This window comes from Parasteatoda tepidariorum, chromosome X1 (genome assembly GCF_043381705.1).
Source record: "Parasteatoda tepidariorum isolate YZ-2023 chromosome X1, CAS_Ptep_4.0, whole genome shotgun sequence".
NCBI classification, from domain to species: Eukaryota; Metazoa; Arthropoda; class Arachnida; order Araneae; family Theridiidae; genus Parasteatoda; species Parasteatoda tepidariorum.
In genome coordinates this window covers 75058916-75071658 of record NC_092214.1, presented here as the reverse complement: position 1 = coordinate 75071658, position 12743 = coordinate 75058916, and the positions used below count along the sequence as shown (strand labels likewise).

General features: G+C 27.5%; 1 protein-coding gene across 1 annotated transcript in view; it reads left to right on the top strand.

The window, feature by feature from the left end:
* Positions 1-12743, top strand: part of LOC107452118 (rho GTPase-activating protein 26) — a 49923-nt gene that overhangs the window by 21488 nt on the left and 15692 nt on the right. The window contains exons 12-16 of the mRNA XM_016068430.3: positions 1747-1784; positions 2382-2517; positions 8064-8103; positions 11114-11251; positions 11718-11802. Coding sequence (XP_015923916.1) covers positions 1747-1784; positions 2382-2517; positions 8064-8103; positions 11114-11251; positions 11718-11802 — 437 coding nt within the window. The remainder of the gene's footprint in view (positions 1-1746; positions 1785-2381; positions 2518-8063; positions 8104-11113; positions 11252-11717; positions 11803-12743) is intronic.

The following is a 12743-nucleotide window of genomic DNA, read 5'->3' as shown; positions in this document are numbered from 1 at the left end:
ATCAAAATACGTAAGTTTTATAATTTAATTTTTGTGTTTAGTAAAAATGAAAGCTTTAAGTTCATTTTGCAGATGTGTATATATATATATNTATATATATATATATATATATAGTGGTTTGTGAGGCAAGGAAGGAAAAAAATAATGAACTTAACAAATTTTATAGAGAAAAAAAATATAACAGCAACATCAAAAGCAGAAAGCTTCCTACACACAGCTTTGCATAACAAAGACTGAATAGTTTGAAAGTAATAACTAAAAGTCAATGAAGTATTCTGAGGCTTCCTTTTAAGACATTCCGGCGCTGTTGAGCCAGGAAGTAGATAATTGTTCAAGGATGATAATTGATTACAACCCTTACATATATATATGCATACACATGTGCGCGCATATCTATATTTATATACATGTAGGAGTTTGTGGAGCAGGAGAGGGAAAAAAAGACAGTAGTTTAATAACGAAACTTAACATTTAATAAAAAAAAAAGGAAATAAGTTTAACTATGATATCATGCACGGTGAGAGCTGCCTGCACGCAGCGGTGCTGGATCAAGAATGAATGCTACATTAGATTGTTCAATCGAAAAGAGTAAGAGTTATTAATTTATTTGGGACTTTTCCTGTCTGGACTCTATGGCACCGTGGATACCGGGGCTTTCCCTTCTGGCCTGGCTGGTGCCTTTCAACGAGGAAGTAGACGATGCAATTCATATATATGCATACATATATATATCCATATATATTTGTTTCTCCATGTTATTCCTTTAACTTTTTGAGAAATTGACAAAGGAAGTTTTAAATTTAATGTTATATTTCCATCATTTGACTATCAATTTGTTTATAATATGGTTAATTTCAGGAAGAATATAAGATTTAATACAAAATTTATTAAGCAAGGCTTATCTTTACTAACCTCTATTGCTTAATTTTTTTTTAAAATTTAACTTAATGTGACTATTGATTTTTTTGTGTGTGTGTGTGTTTTTTTTTTAAGAAGTGCTGTTTCATTAATTTTTGTCTGTAATTAAAATTGCATAAATTCTTTTATAAATGTATTTTCTTGTAAAATTGTATGTTTCATAGAAAAAAGGCCTCAGCTTTGAAAAAAAAAATCTTTATCTGAAGCCATTTTTTTAAAAGCTTAAGGAACCTGACGAGAAGTCCTAGTTTAATGAACAATGAAAAAGTTTATTAAAACATCATGCAGTAAAACACAGACTATTTCAATTTAAATGATATTCTTGTTTCTATTAAATCTTCATAATTAAAATTGGAATTAATTTTTTATTCTTTAAGATGCCTATATTTTTAATTCATATACATTTTATTAAATGCAGTAAAATATCTTTAGCTGATTTTAAATTTTTTAATCAAAACACAACCTCCAACATTTGAAGTTCATGCAAAACACTTTTTCTAGAGATTGTGAATTAAAGCTTAAAGTTTTTAAGAAATAGATTTTTTATAAAACTTTTCTCAAGCTTATTACCATGAAAATTTGTAAATCTAATATTTGAAATATGTTTGAATTATGCATAGTAGAGACATAGTAGACATGATTCTTTGATTCCTAATTTGTTAAGATATTTATGCATAACCTTTGCTACCAATAGAAAAAAAAAATTCTGAAACAGTAGAAATTCTGTTGTAGTTGGAGGGTATGTCTTAACTTTAATATTTGCAATTTCAGATAATTACAATATTTTTGTCTAAATCTCTGATGTTTTCTCATAATTTTACATTTCAGATGAATGGAGAAACTATTACTGTTAAAGAATGTATTGGGTATGTATTTAATGAATACATTTTAAACATGTCTTTTACAGGTTTTTAAAATTTATGTGTTTTAAAATATTTAATCAACCTCAATCATACTCTATAAAAAACTGAATTTCAATTATTAAGATCCTTAAAATTCGTCATGATAAATGTTATATAGAATGTATAATAGTTAATATGACTATTTTTTAATGGTAAATTTTCTATTGCTTAAACATCTACGCAAGAAATGTCATTTTTTACATTAGTGATATATGCTAGTCTCTTTTTTTTTCAATCTACGGAGTTGCTGATCTTTTTGGCAATCTTATTGTTGCCAATTTTTTTCATTGAAATTATAATTTTCTGATATATAATGTTATGAATAAGTTTATAATACAGAATTTTTTTAAATCTTAGGAGATTCTTTTAGTATTTTGTGATATTCTTTTTGATTATTACTTTATCAATAGATTAATAATTGTCTAATGAAGCATGAAGTTTGTCTGTGTGTTTATATAATACTTTGTTTGAATTAATTTTTATCTTTGTACATTGTTTTACTTATAACAGACACTTTTATGCATATGTTTCAAAGAAATGATTTCTGTTTGAATTTTTTAGACGACAGTATGATTCTATAGACAAAAGGTTTTGCTTTGACATATTTGCAGAAGATAAACCTGTGCCATATACATTTCAAGCTCTATCTGATGAGGACAAGCGATTGTGGTTAGATGCAATGGATGGTAAAGAACCAGTAAGTCCTTCAACTTTGATTTTCTTCACTAGTTTTTTAATATCAGACTTTGATTTGCTGTTATTTTTCATTTAAAAGGTATATTTGTCAGCTTGCTTGATGTATATTGCTTAGCTCTTTAATCAAAGAATACCACAAAATGCTTGATTTTATTATCAAATTGATTCTTCTTGACTGCATGGAATATAAATAAAATCTTGTTTTAACCTCTTATTTGATGACTGAGTATGAAAAAGCAAAAATGATAATTAAATATTGTCGTTTACTTTTTAACTCTAATGTAAAAAAGGTGCACTTAATAAAATATGTAACTATGTGTTGCGAATTATTAAAATATAATATCTGGGTAATTCCATGGTTTCTCTTGTTACATGTACACTGAGGTGAAATAAGTCATGGGATACCTCTTACTATCATGCCAGATCTCTTCTAACTCTACAAAATGCAGAAAATTGACATGGCATGAACTCAACAAATTGTTGGAAGTCTCTTGAAGGAATATTCAGCCATGCAGTCTAGATAGATGTCTATAATTGGAAGAAAGTGTAGTGAATGCAGTCATTTCTGCACAAACATACCTCATGATTTTATCCCTTAAATGTTTGATGAGATTTGCATCAGTACATTTCAAACAATAATTAAATTGACCCTTTCTTATCATAGTACAGTAGAGCGCGGATTATCCAAACCCTTATTATCAGAACGTCCAATTATCCGAATCATGTCTGAATTCGTTTTTTTTTTTTTTAAAGTTTGGAATGCTTTTTAACCTATTGACAATTTTTCTAAATTAAGAAGAATAAATTATATCCCCAACATCTGAAGACCATATTTAATTTACAATCTTTTTAGCAGTTTTCTTATAGTAGCCATACATTCATGTATTGTGATACAGTTAAACCTACATACCCCTTTAGCCCTTTACAACTGAAAATTATCTTCCAAGAATGCGAGCTTCATTTTGATAGTCTACTGGAATGCAGAAAGAGTTTATGAATAGATAAGTGCTGAAGTTCTATAATTGGGGAATGAGTAGTTGTCACTTACGGTTAATGATTAGTGATTACAGTGCTTGGAATCTTGAATCTTGGAATAAAATTCTTAACAGAAAAACAAACGAAACTGAAGTTTCTGAACCAGTAGATCTTTCGGTTGAAAATGATGAAATTGTTGCTGAAATTTTGAATGAAAATCGGAACTCCAGAGATGAAGAGGACGAAGTAAGTGATCAAGTTCAAAATAGTAGACCTTCTCATATAGAAGCATGCAATTCATTACATTTTCCAATGAATTGGCTAGAACGTCAAAATGATGTTGATCCAGTTCAGTTGATTTATTTAAAAATAATAAGGGATATATGGCTGTTTAAAAAAAGACGCATCTTCTTTGAAACGAAATCTTTGCTGGATTTCTTTTGCAATGAAAAATAATGAGAAATGTGGTAAAATCAGTAGTTGACAAAAAAATTATAAAAATCTGAAATATGATAAAAATAATTCAAAATAAAAAAAAAGTTTTAAAAAAAATTAATTAAAAATTGGAAGAAAAAAACTTTTAAACATGCCAGAGCTATTTTAGATAGTACTGCCAGTCCTAAGCATAGAAAAAGTGTGAAGGGATGTTTGTGCATAAATAATAATCATTTACACTAGATTTTAAACAACTTTCCAATTATCATTATCCGAACTTTTCATTATCCAAACCATGTTCGGTCCTGAGCTGTTCGGATAATCGACGCTCTACTGTAGTTTGTTTTTTTTCTTCATTTTTATGAATATTAACTGAAAAAGGATACTTACTAATATTACAGGAAGAAAGAAAATATTTGAACTTACCAAACAAAATTACTCTTTAAATTGGTGTTTGGAAATTAGCATGAAATTTATAAGTTTTTGGTATAAATTTGTTATTTTCTAGACTATTTACCATAAAAATAACAGAGAAATAAGAAAAAGCTTTCCAGTTCAGTTTTCTTTGTACTTAAAACTAAAAAAAATTTATAGAGGACTTCAATTTAATTTGAAGAATGAAATTCATTTTCTATGTTTAACTTTCCGAGGATCTCTTACTTTCCAAGGATCTTTCTTAAAATCATTGTGAATCTTAAATGTTTATTCAGTGTCAAGAAATGCATCATAATTTATTCATTTTCTCTTTGCCGCCTAGAATTTTGTTATTTTTTCTTTAATTTAGAAAAACAAGTTTAAAGCATCTTTCCATATCTTTTAGCTTGGTTGCTTTTCTTTTTGCATCCTTTCGGCATTTTTAGATTTTCTTCTCTTTTTTATGAAATTTATTTTCCCTATAACTTTTGTTGTAGATTTTACCTTTGTAAAACATGCTTATGCTTATTAAAAAAATTTTATCTCATAGTCTCATAATTATTCTGACTGTAAATTCAACTCGACTGACTCAGGGGAAAACTCTGCTGACTCATAGGTCATGATAACTCATAGGAAAAATATATCTATTTTGGTCTTATACTGATTACTTGTAAATTTTATTAATGTTTTCTCACTCCCCGTAAACTTGAAATGCTTCTTTTTAAGGATTTAATTAAGTCATTGATAAGCATCTAAATAGTGACAGGCAATTAGATTTGCATTACTATTGTACTGTTTTTTTTTTTTTTTTGTAATGGTTCACATATCCGAAATAATTTAGTCTCTTATTGAACTGATCTGTTATATTTATTTTAAGCATTAAATTTGTGGTTTAAACTTTTTTTAACATAATGTTTTTCAGGGATGAGATTTTTCCGCTTTTTAGCGGTTTTCCGCTTTTTTCACTTTTATCTCTTGAATTTCAGCTTTTTTATCAAAACTTCAGATTTTCTAAAAATTTCACTTTTTTTCATAGGTATTCCGCTTTTTCAGAAAATTCACCGATTTTCAAAGAGAAACAGAAAATTCAAACTACATAGCTACCAATCCTTTCTCATTTTTACTTATTTTAGCTATTTTCTCCCCTTTTACACGCAGCAGATAAGATTTTTCGAATTTTTTACCCGCCCTCCAGATAAATCCGATTTTCAAAGTTCAAACGACGCTGCTTCTTACAAACCTTTCAGAGGTCCCAAGCCTGGAATCTGCTAATATCTCGATTCTTATTCATACGATTTTAATATCAAACATAGCTTTTCACATTTGTGTGTTGCGATTCTTATTCACACGATTTGAATATTGTACATTGCGATTCTTATTTATGAGATTTAAAAATATGATATTGTGATTCATATTTGCGCCTTTTTAAAAACCTATGTAACAATTCATATTCACTCAAATTTTAAATTCAATGTCTTGATTTGCTCATGTCGTTTATAATATCAACCATTGATTTTCGTATTTATACGTGATTTTAAAATAAGGCATTTGGATTTGCATTCTAAAAATTATGCATCATAATTCTTATTTATGCAATCTAAAAATTACACATCATGATTCATATTTACGCTATCTTAAAATTATGAATCGTGATTTTTATTTACGCGTTTTAAAAATTCTATATCCCAGTTGGTATTTTCTCATTTTCAAAATCGTATATCTAGTTTCATAGTCATGTGATTTCAAAATCCATAATTGTTATTCATATTCACGCAATTTTAAGATCAACTATCGCGATTCTTGTAAGAAGTAATTTTTTTGAAATTAGTTACTGTAAAGGTGACTGTTTTTCTAACGACGATTATTAGTATATGTAAGTGTTACAACATCAGAGAAACTGGAAGGGAATATATTCACAACTTACATTCTGTGCTCTTGCAAGGAAGAAAAAAATAGGATTTGTCACAAGATGTTTGAAGATGGACTAACGACTAAATATAGCAAACATAAAAGATATAGCAAACAAAAGCAATCACTTAAAAAGGGATTTAATTTATTTATTTATTATTATTTTTTTTGGAAAAGAGTAATTAACTAATCATCAAAATTTTGTTTATAATTGCTGTTATTTATGCTATAAAATGCAAAATTCTTATCAAATGAAAAACAATTATCTAATCAGTTGCTGATTGTCATGTGATTTTTCAAACTTAATTAGCAATTTTTGTATAAGTAGTTACTACCGTACATTCCGGTGTATAACGCGCACTTTTAATACAAAAAATAGCATTGAAATGTACGGGTGCGCGGTATGCGCCGAATATAAAAAATAATAGATTAAAAAAATTTAAATAAAGAAAAATAATTTTATTTTAAAGAAATAACATACCTTTACCTATATACTTTATTGATTTTCGTTATTACATAAATAGTTCATTATATTCGTCTTCCGTTATTTCTTCAGGCACGTCATCACAATCTGTTTCGTCTTCATCATCTGTGTTACCCTCATCCATAAATAAATAGTCATCTTCTGATCCGTCCAGACTATTTGAAATGCTGCATTTTATTGAATGATTTTCTAACCATCTCAGGCTTAATTTCATCCCATGCTTTTAACATCCATTCGCACACTGTTTCCAAACTTGCACGGCGCATATGTTCTCCTTTTGTAAAGGTTTTCTCGCCCACCAACATCCAAGTGTTCCACTGTTTTCTAAAATTGGCTTTAAATGGTTTATTTAAGCAGACGTCCAATGGCTGAACTAATGGTGTTGCATTCTTTCAGCAATTTTTTTGTATTATCTGTAAGGTGGGACCTAAACATGTCCCACACTAAAAGACTTTCTGGTTTTTTATTGATACTAGACGAGATATTGCACATGTACAATCCAAATCTTCGTGCGTGTTATACGAAGAGTATATCTTAAAATTTAAAAAAAGTTATTAGAAATTACGGGTCCGCGTTATACGCCGGGGCGCGTTATGCGCCGGAATATACGGTATATATTTCTACTTCACTGTTATTGATATGTTTCAGAGGGCTCTACTTAGATTAGACTATGATATGAACATAATGATTCGGTCCATTGTTAAAGTTTTTGTTTTCAATATAATTTAAAAAGTAATATTACTGATATATTTACTATAAATCACATAACAGTATTTATTAAAAGAAATGAAATATTAATGTATATTCTCAGTAGTTTTAATTTGCTAAACCAGGTAGTTTTTCAAGTAATAATTGTCTCTTATGTGAACTGAGGAAAAATATAATTTCCAGCTTTATTTTTTCAATTGGTAATTTTTATTTTCACTAAATGTTAAGTATCAATGTAATCATTTATATAATAATAGATTAGTACACAATTGTATGTCAACACATTATTTATTACCTTAAACTGCCTGGAATTTATTATTAAAGGGTTGCGCTTGCGTAATATTTACTATCAAGGAAATTGCCTTTTGGCTAATCTCATCCCTGGTTTTTGTGGTATCCCAAATTTATTGAACATTCATGAAACAAGGAATAAAGAATTAATCACTAGTCCGTCTCTCCTATTTTTGATATTTAAACAATGAATCATTAAATAAAATACTGTGGTCAATATAAATATAGCTTGGCCAAATTTTCTTGTTGTTGATCTAAAATAAGTCCTATTACATGACATTTTAGTGGTATTAGTTCTTAAAAGTGCATTTTTTCCTTTTTTTTTACTCTAGATCCAGTACACACCTGGAAAAAATCCTAAGCAAGATGTTTGTAAGTTTTTTTTTTCTATCTTTATATTTAAGTATTAATTATTTTTTTCTAATGTTTGATTTAAAGTTAAGAAGACTTAAGTTTAAGTTATTTTACTAGTTACTATAGAATATTTAAACTTTAACCCAACTGTATATATATATATATTGTACATTTAAACCTTTCTTCACACGAATTTCCATTTGAAATATATTTTTTTATTTTGTGAGTTTTAAAAAATAATTTTTGTTGCAAATATATCTTTAACTCTTTAAATATCAGTATTTTATCGAAAGTAATTAAAGAAGTAATAACATTTGAAAATATGTGCAGTTTTTACATTGAAAAATGAAATCTTGGAAAACATTATTTTAAGCAATAAAATAAATAAAAGTTTTAAGTTTCCTTTCTTCATTTAATTTGCAATCTCTTGTTTGTTTTTGGAAATTTCTGAGCCAAGCTGTGAACTGAGCACCAATGTCAGGCTCAATCCTCCAGTTTTTCTTCTGCTTTATCTTAATGCAAATTTAAATTTTGAAAACATATATTTAATTCATTTTTTAAGTTATTTGTATCAATTATTACATTATTTGATGCTTCCATATTAGTGGAAAATTTCTCAACAGGGGCTAAACCCTTATCCATGTTAAATTTTAAAACGTTTGCTTCTCCTAAGGGCATTCAAACATTAAAAATAAATTTCAATAATTGAAAAATTACATTTAGAAGGAATAAAATCAAATATTTTAATTCCTTATTTTTCTAAAACCTAGGCACAATATATAAAACAAAAATTTAAATTTTATTCATACAATCAATAAATCATACAAATTGTAGCCATATCAATCATATAAACAGTAGCATATAAAATTATAAAATAAATAATAATTCTTTTAAATATTTTCTATTTATAAATACTGATTGTAATATTCAGATTACTGAATCAAGAAGCGGAAAAAATTACATTAAAAGTATTAAATTTTAAAAATAATATCAAATATAAATACCAATGTCATTGTAATAACCATGTCATTGTATTCTAAATTACCCACAATCTAAGTATGAATATGAATTCAAAAGCATTCAATAGAGAATAAATACCATTTCAGAAATTTAAAGGCACAATGGTAGAACAAAATGAAATCAATCTTTTTCATGCCCAAGCATGTCTGGAAAAAAACGGCATTGTTAATTTGTTGTTAACCCCTGAAAATTTATGTCACAATTTAATTACTAAAAAATTTTTGTGCAATTGAAATTTATCTAAATACATTTAGAGTTTTAATAGTTCTTTTCGAATTCAGCGAAGAAAATATCTTACATAACACCAGCAGGTGAGAAGAAACATTAATGGATGATGAAAAAGGAATCACTATTCATTGAATCGTTTTGTTTGAGAAAACACATTTTACTTTTGGAAAACTTTTACCCATTTTTCTATTCTTTTTTTTTCTTCTTTTTTTTATTCAGGATGTCAATTCCAGCAAATTTAAACTGTCCAGATTCTCGCCTCAATGAAAGTATTCTTTTCAATTAGCTGAACACAGAAATCCACACTTACTTTTGGTCTCAGTTTTTATCAGGATGGGTCAGCATTAGGCAATTATTTATTTAAATCACAGAAATGTCATATCTATCAGAAATCGAACTTCTGTTCTACACACAACCTCGTCGCCACTTCTGATAATGTATTCGCCATCAGACATGATTGTTTTTCTGGAAGGCGCAGTTCTAGAACTCACTCTTATTGGGAACAGTGGGATTTGTTTTATTTTTCACCTGCATTTTGGAAGAAACACAGGAATCCTGCCGGCTTTTCATGACAAAGTGACCAAGCAGGAAAAACAGATAGAACGTAAACACTTTTTATTGAGACATTTTTGAAAATTGGCAGAGCTTTAAATTACAATCCAAAACCCTTGTGCTTGAGTTTTTATCTTAGGGAAAGTAACACAAGTTTATCCCTATGATAGGTTACATCTCATGAAAAAAAGGAAATCTTAGTAATTGCAATTGATCCATTAAATAGGTCGAGGAAATAATGTGGTTCTCACATTTAGTAAAGGGAAAATTCTAAAATGTTATTTCTTACATACTTGAATCTAAATATAGAATAAAAAGACAGAATGTGATTAGTAAAGTGTGAGAAAGTATTTGATTCTGAATAATAAATTAAGATGGATCAGAATTTAGATAAGGAAATAATATAAAAAGAATAATCAAAGCTTTTTATGCTACACACACACACATATATATATACATATATATATATAATTGAATGTTGCATTTTTTGTTGTTTATAATCAAGCTATTTTTACAAATTTACTAACTGAAAAGTATAGTAAGAATTTGAAATCTAACAAGATATTTAAAAAAAAAAGCTGATTGAAAGTTTCTTTAAAATTTGCCTAACAGATGTAAGATTAATAAAAAGTTAAGTGTTTCTTTTAATACAAATATTATGTTACTTCTATTAAATGCAAACATCCTTTTTAACTTTTTACATCTTATGGAATCCATTTGAAGTTTTTTTTTATTGGGACATTTCAGTGAAAGACAGCCAGTTTTTATTTTTTCATGGTTTTTAGACTTTTTTACTTATAGTTTTTAACTGCTTATTCTAAACTCATATTAATTCTGTAAATATATTGCTACTCTTCTACCACACCTTACACTTGATACACACAATTATCATGCCTGATGCACACAAATCTAATATGTTATAAATTTTTTGCTAAATGGCTTCAAATGTTCTCATGCCAAATGTCTTCCTGTGTTTCAAGCTTAAAAAGATAAGTTAGCCTATGGTTACATATTTTTTTTTAACTTGATTTAATGATTTTACGCTGGAAGATATTTTATTATATGAAAACTACTGACCTTATTTAAATATTTCTATTGTGTAGTTGCGTAGTTTTAGATAGATTATTTTAGATAAATTAGATGTAAAGAATTGGTAATTTATTGGAATTTGTTGAATGTTTTACTATCAGAAGTATATATATGAAGTGTTGTGTCTTTTTTTCTTCAGATGCTCTTGATGAAAGTGGATTTTCATTTGTCCAGTGGTGCATAAATTTCATTGAATCAAAGGGACTGCAAGATCAAGGCTTGTATCGACTTGTGGGTGTTAATTCCAAAGTTTTAAAATTAACACAGCTAGCTCTAGGTAATTTATTTCAACATAAAATGTATTAACAATTTTTATCTGCGCATTTTAAGGAATTATAATAAGGTCATTTTTTAAAAAAAAATTTATAGTAATTTCTTTCTTATTGTTTAACTGATATGGTGAAAATCAAGCTTTGCCAAGATCATTTTAAGAAGTTTCTTTTTTTCATAATTAATAAGAATGAAGAAAAATGATGAAGAAGAATGATATGCACTACATCTACCTTTTTATTATTTATTTTTCTTTAAAAAGGAATTGTTTATCTTTATAAAAATTTTTGCTTATAATATTTGACACCTTTTTTTATGCTATAGTTTTATCAAATATAATTTTTACCAAATTTTCTTTACTGGAAAGTAGTTTGTTGTTTGGTGGGTTAAATAATTTTTGGTTGAAATATTTATCCTTTTTGGTTGTAAAACCTTTTAACTATTATTAATTTTTTTTATTTATCTGTTTTTAGAAAATAAAGGAAATAACTTGATCAGTGTAGATGACGAAGAATGTGAATTAAAAACTGTCACTAGTGCACTAAAAAACTTTTTCAGGTAATTTGTTTTTTATGTTATATTCATTTCTGATTAAAGCTTATTTAAATCATTTTTAATTTGAAAAAAAAAAAACATTCACATCCTAACAAATTTAAGTTTGAAGACAAGTTATAAATGGCCTTGCTTCAGAGTTCCCAAGTCCAGAAATTGAGAAATTTCTAATTATGAGTGGTATTTAAAAAGTGTCATTCATATATATGTGTGTGTGTTTCATGCAATTTCACCTTTTTCAATTCTTAAAGTTCTTTTAGCAACTTTTGCCCTCCTTTTCCTCCTTCGTCGCTACTGCTTTGAACCCAAAATTCAACCTTTCTTTTCTTATTATATATTTTTGTATGATTTTTTATTTAAATATTGAGGATGATGTTGGGTCGGTATTTATATACATAAAAACCTCAATAACTGGTGATGTTAAATATGAATATAAAGTAACTTAGTTAGAATTATTACTGTAACTAAAAAAAGGCATTCTTAAAGTGCATTTTTTAGCAATTAAGTTTTTTGATTTTTATTTATTTTTTTGTCGCTTATTTGTTTCTTGAACTTTCTTATCCTGTCCTCAAAATTTCTTAAACAATTTGCATTTTTATATCAAAATTTTAAAAGTATTTTTGCAATAGAGCCTAAATGCTAAATATAATGTAGGGTAATCTACAAAGTAAATTGTGCTAAGCAACACAAGAAAAAGAGAAATCCAATTGTAATGCATTAAATATTGAGCAACAATGGCTAGACTATTTTCAACAATGGTACCACAATCATTTAGGCATTTATTGTAGTGGGGCCTGAGTGTTTAGATGTTCTGGTCAAAGAATGATACCACCTGCAATTCCAATCATTAAGGGACTACAAATCTGTCATTGTGCTGAAATTGTTTAACAAGAATAAAGTACTTTAAGTGCTTGAAAAGAAATAAGTCACATTGGAGAGATCAAGGG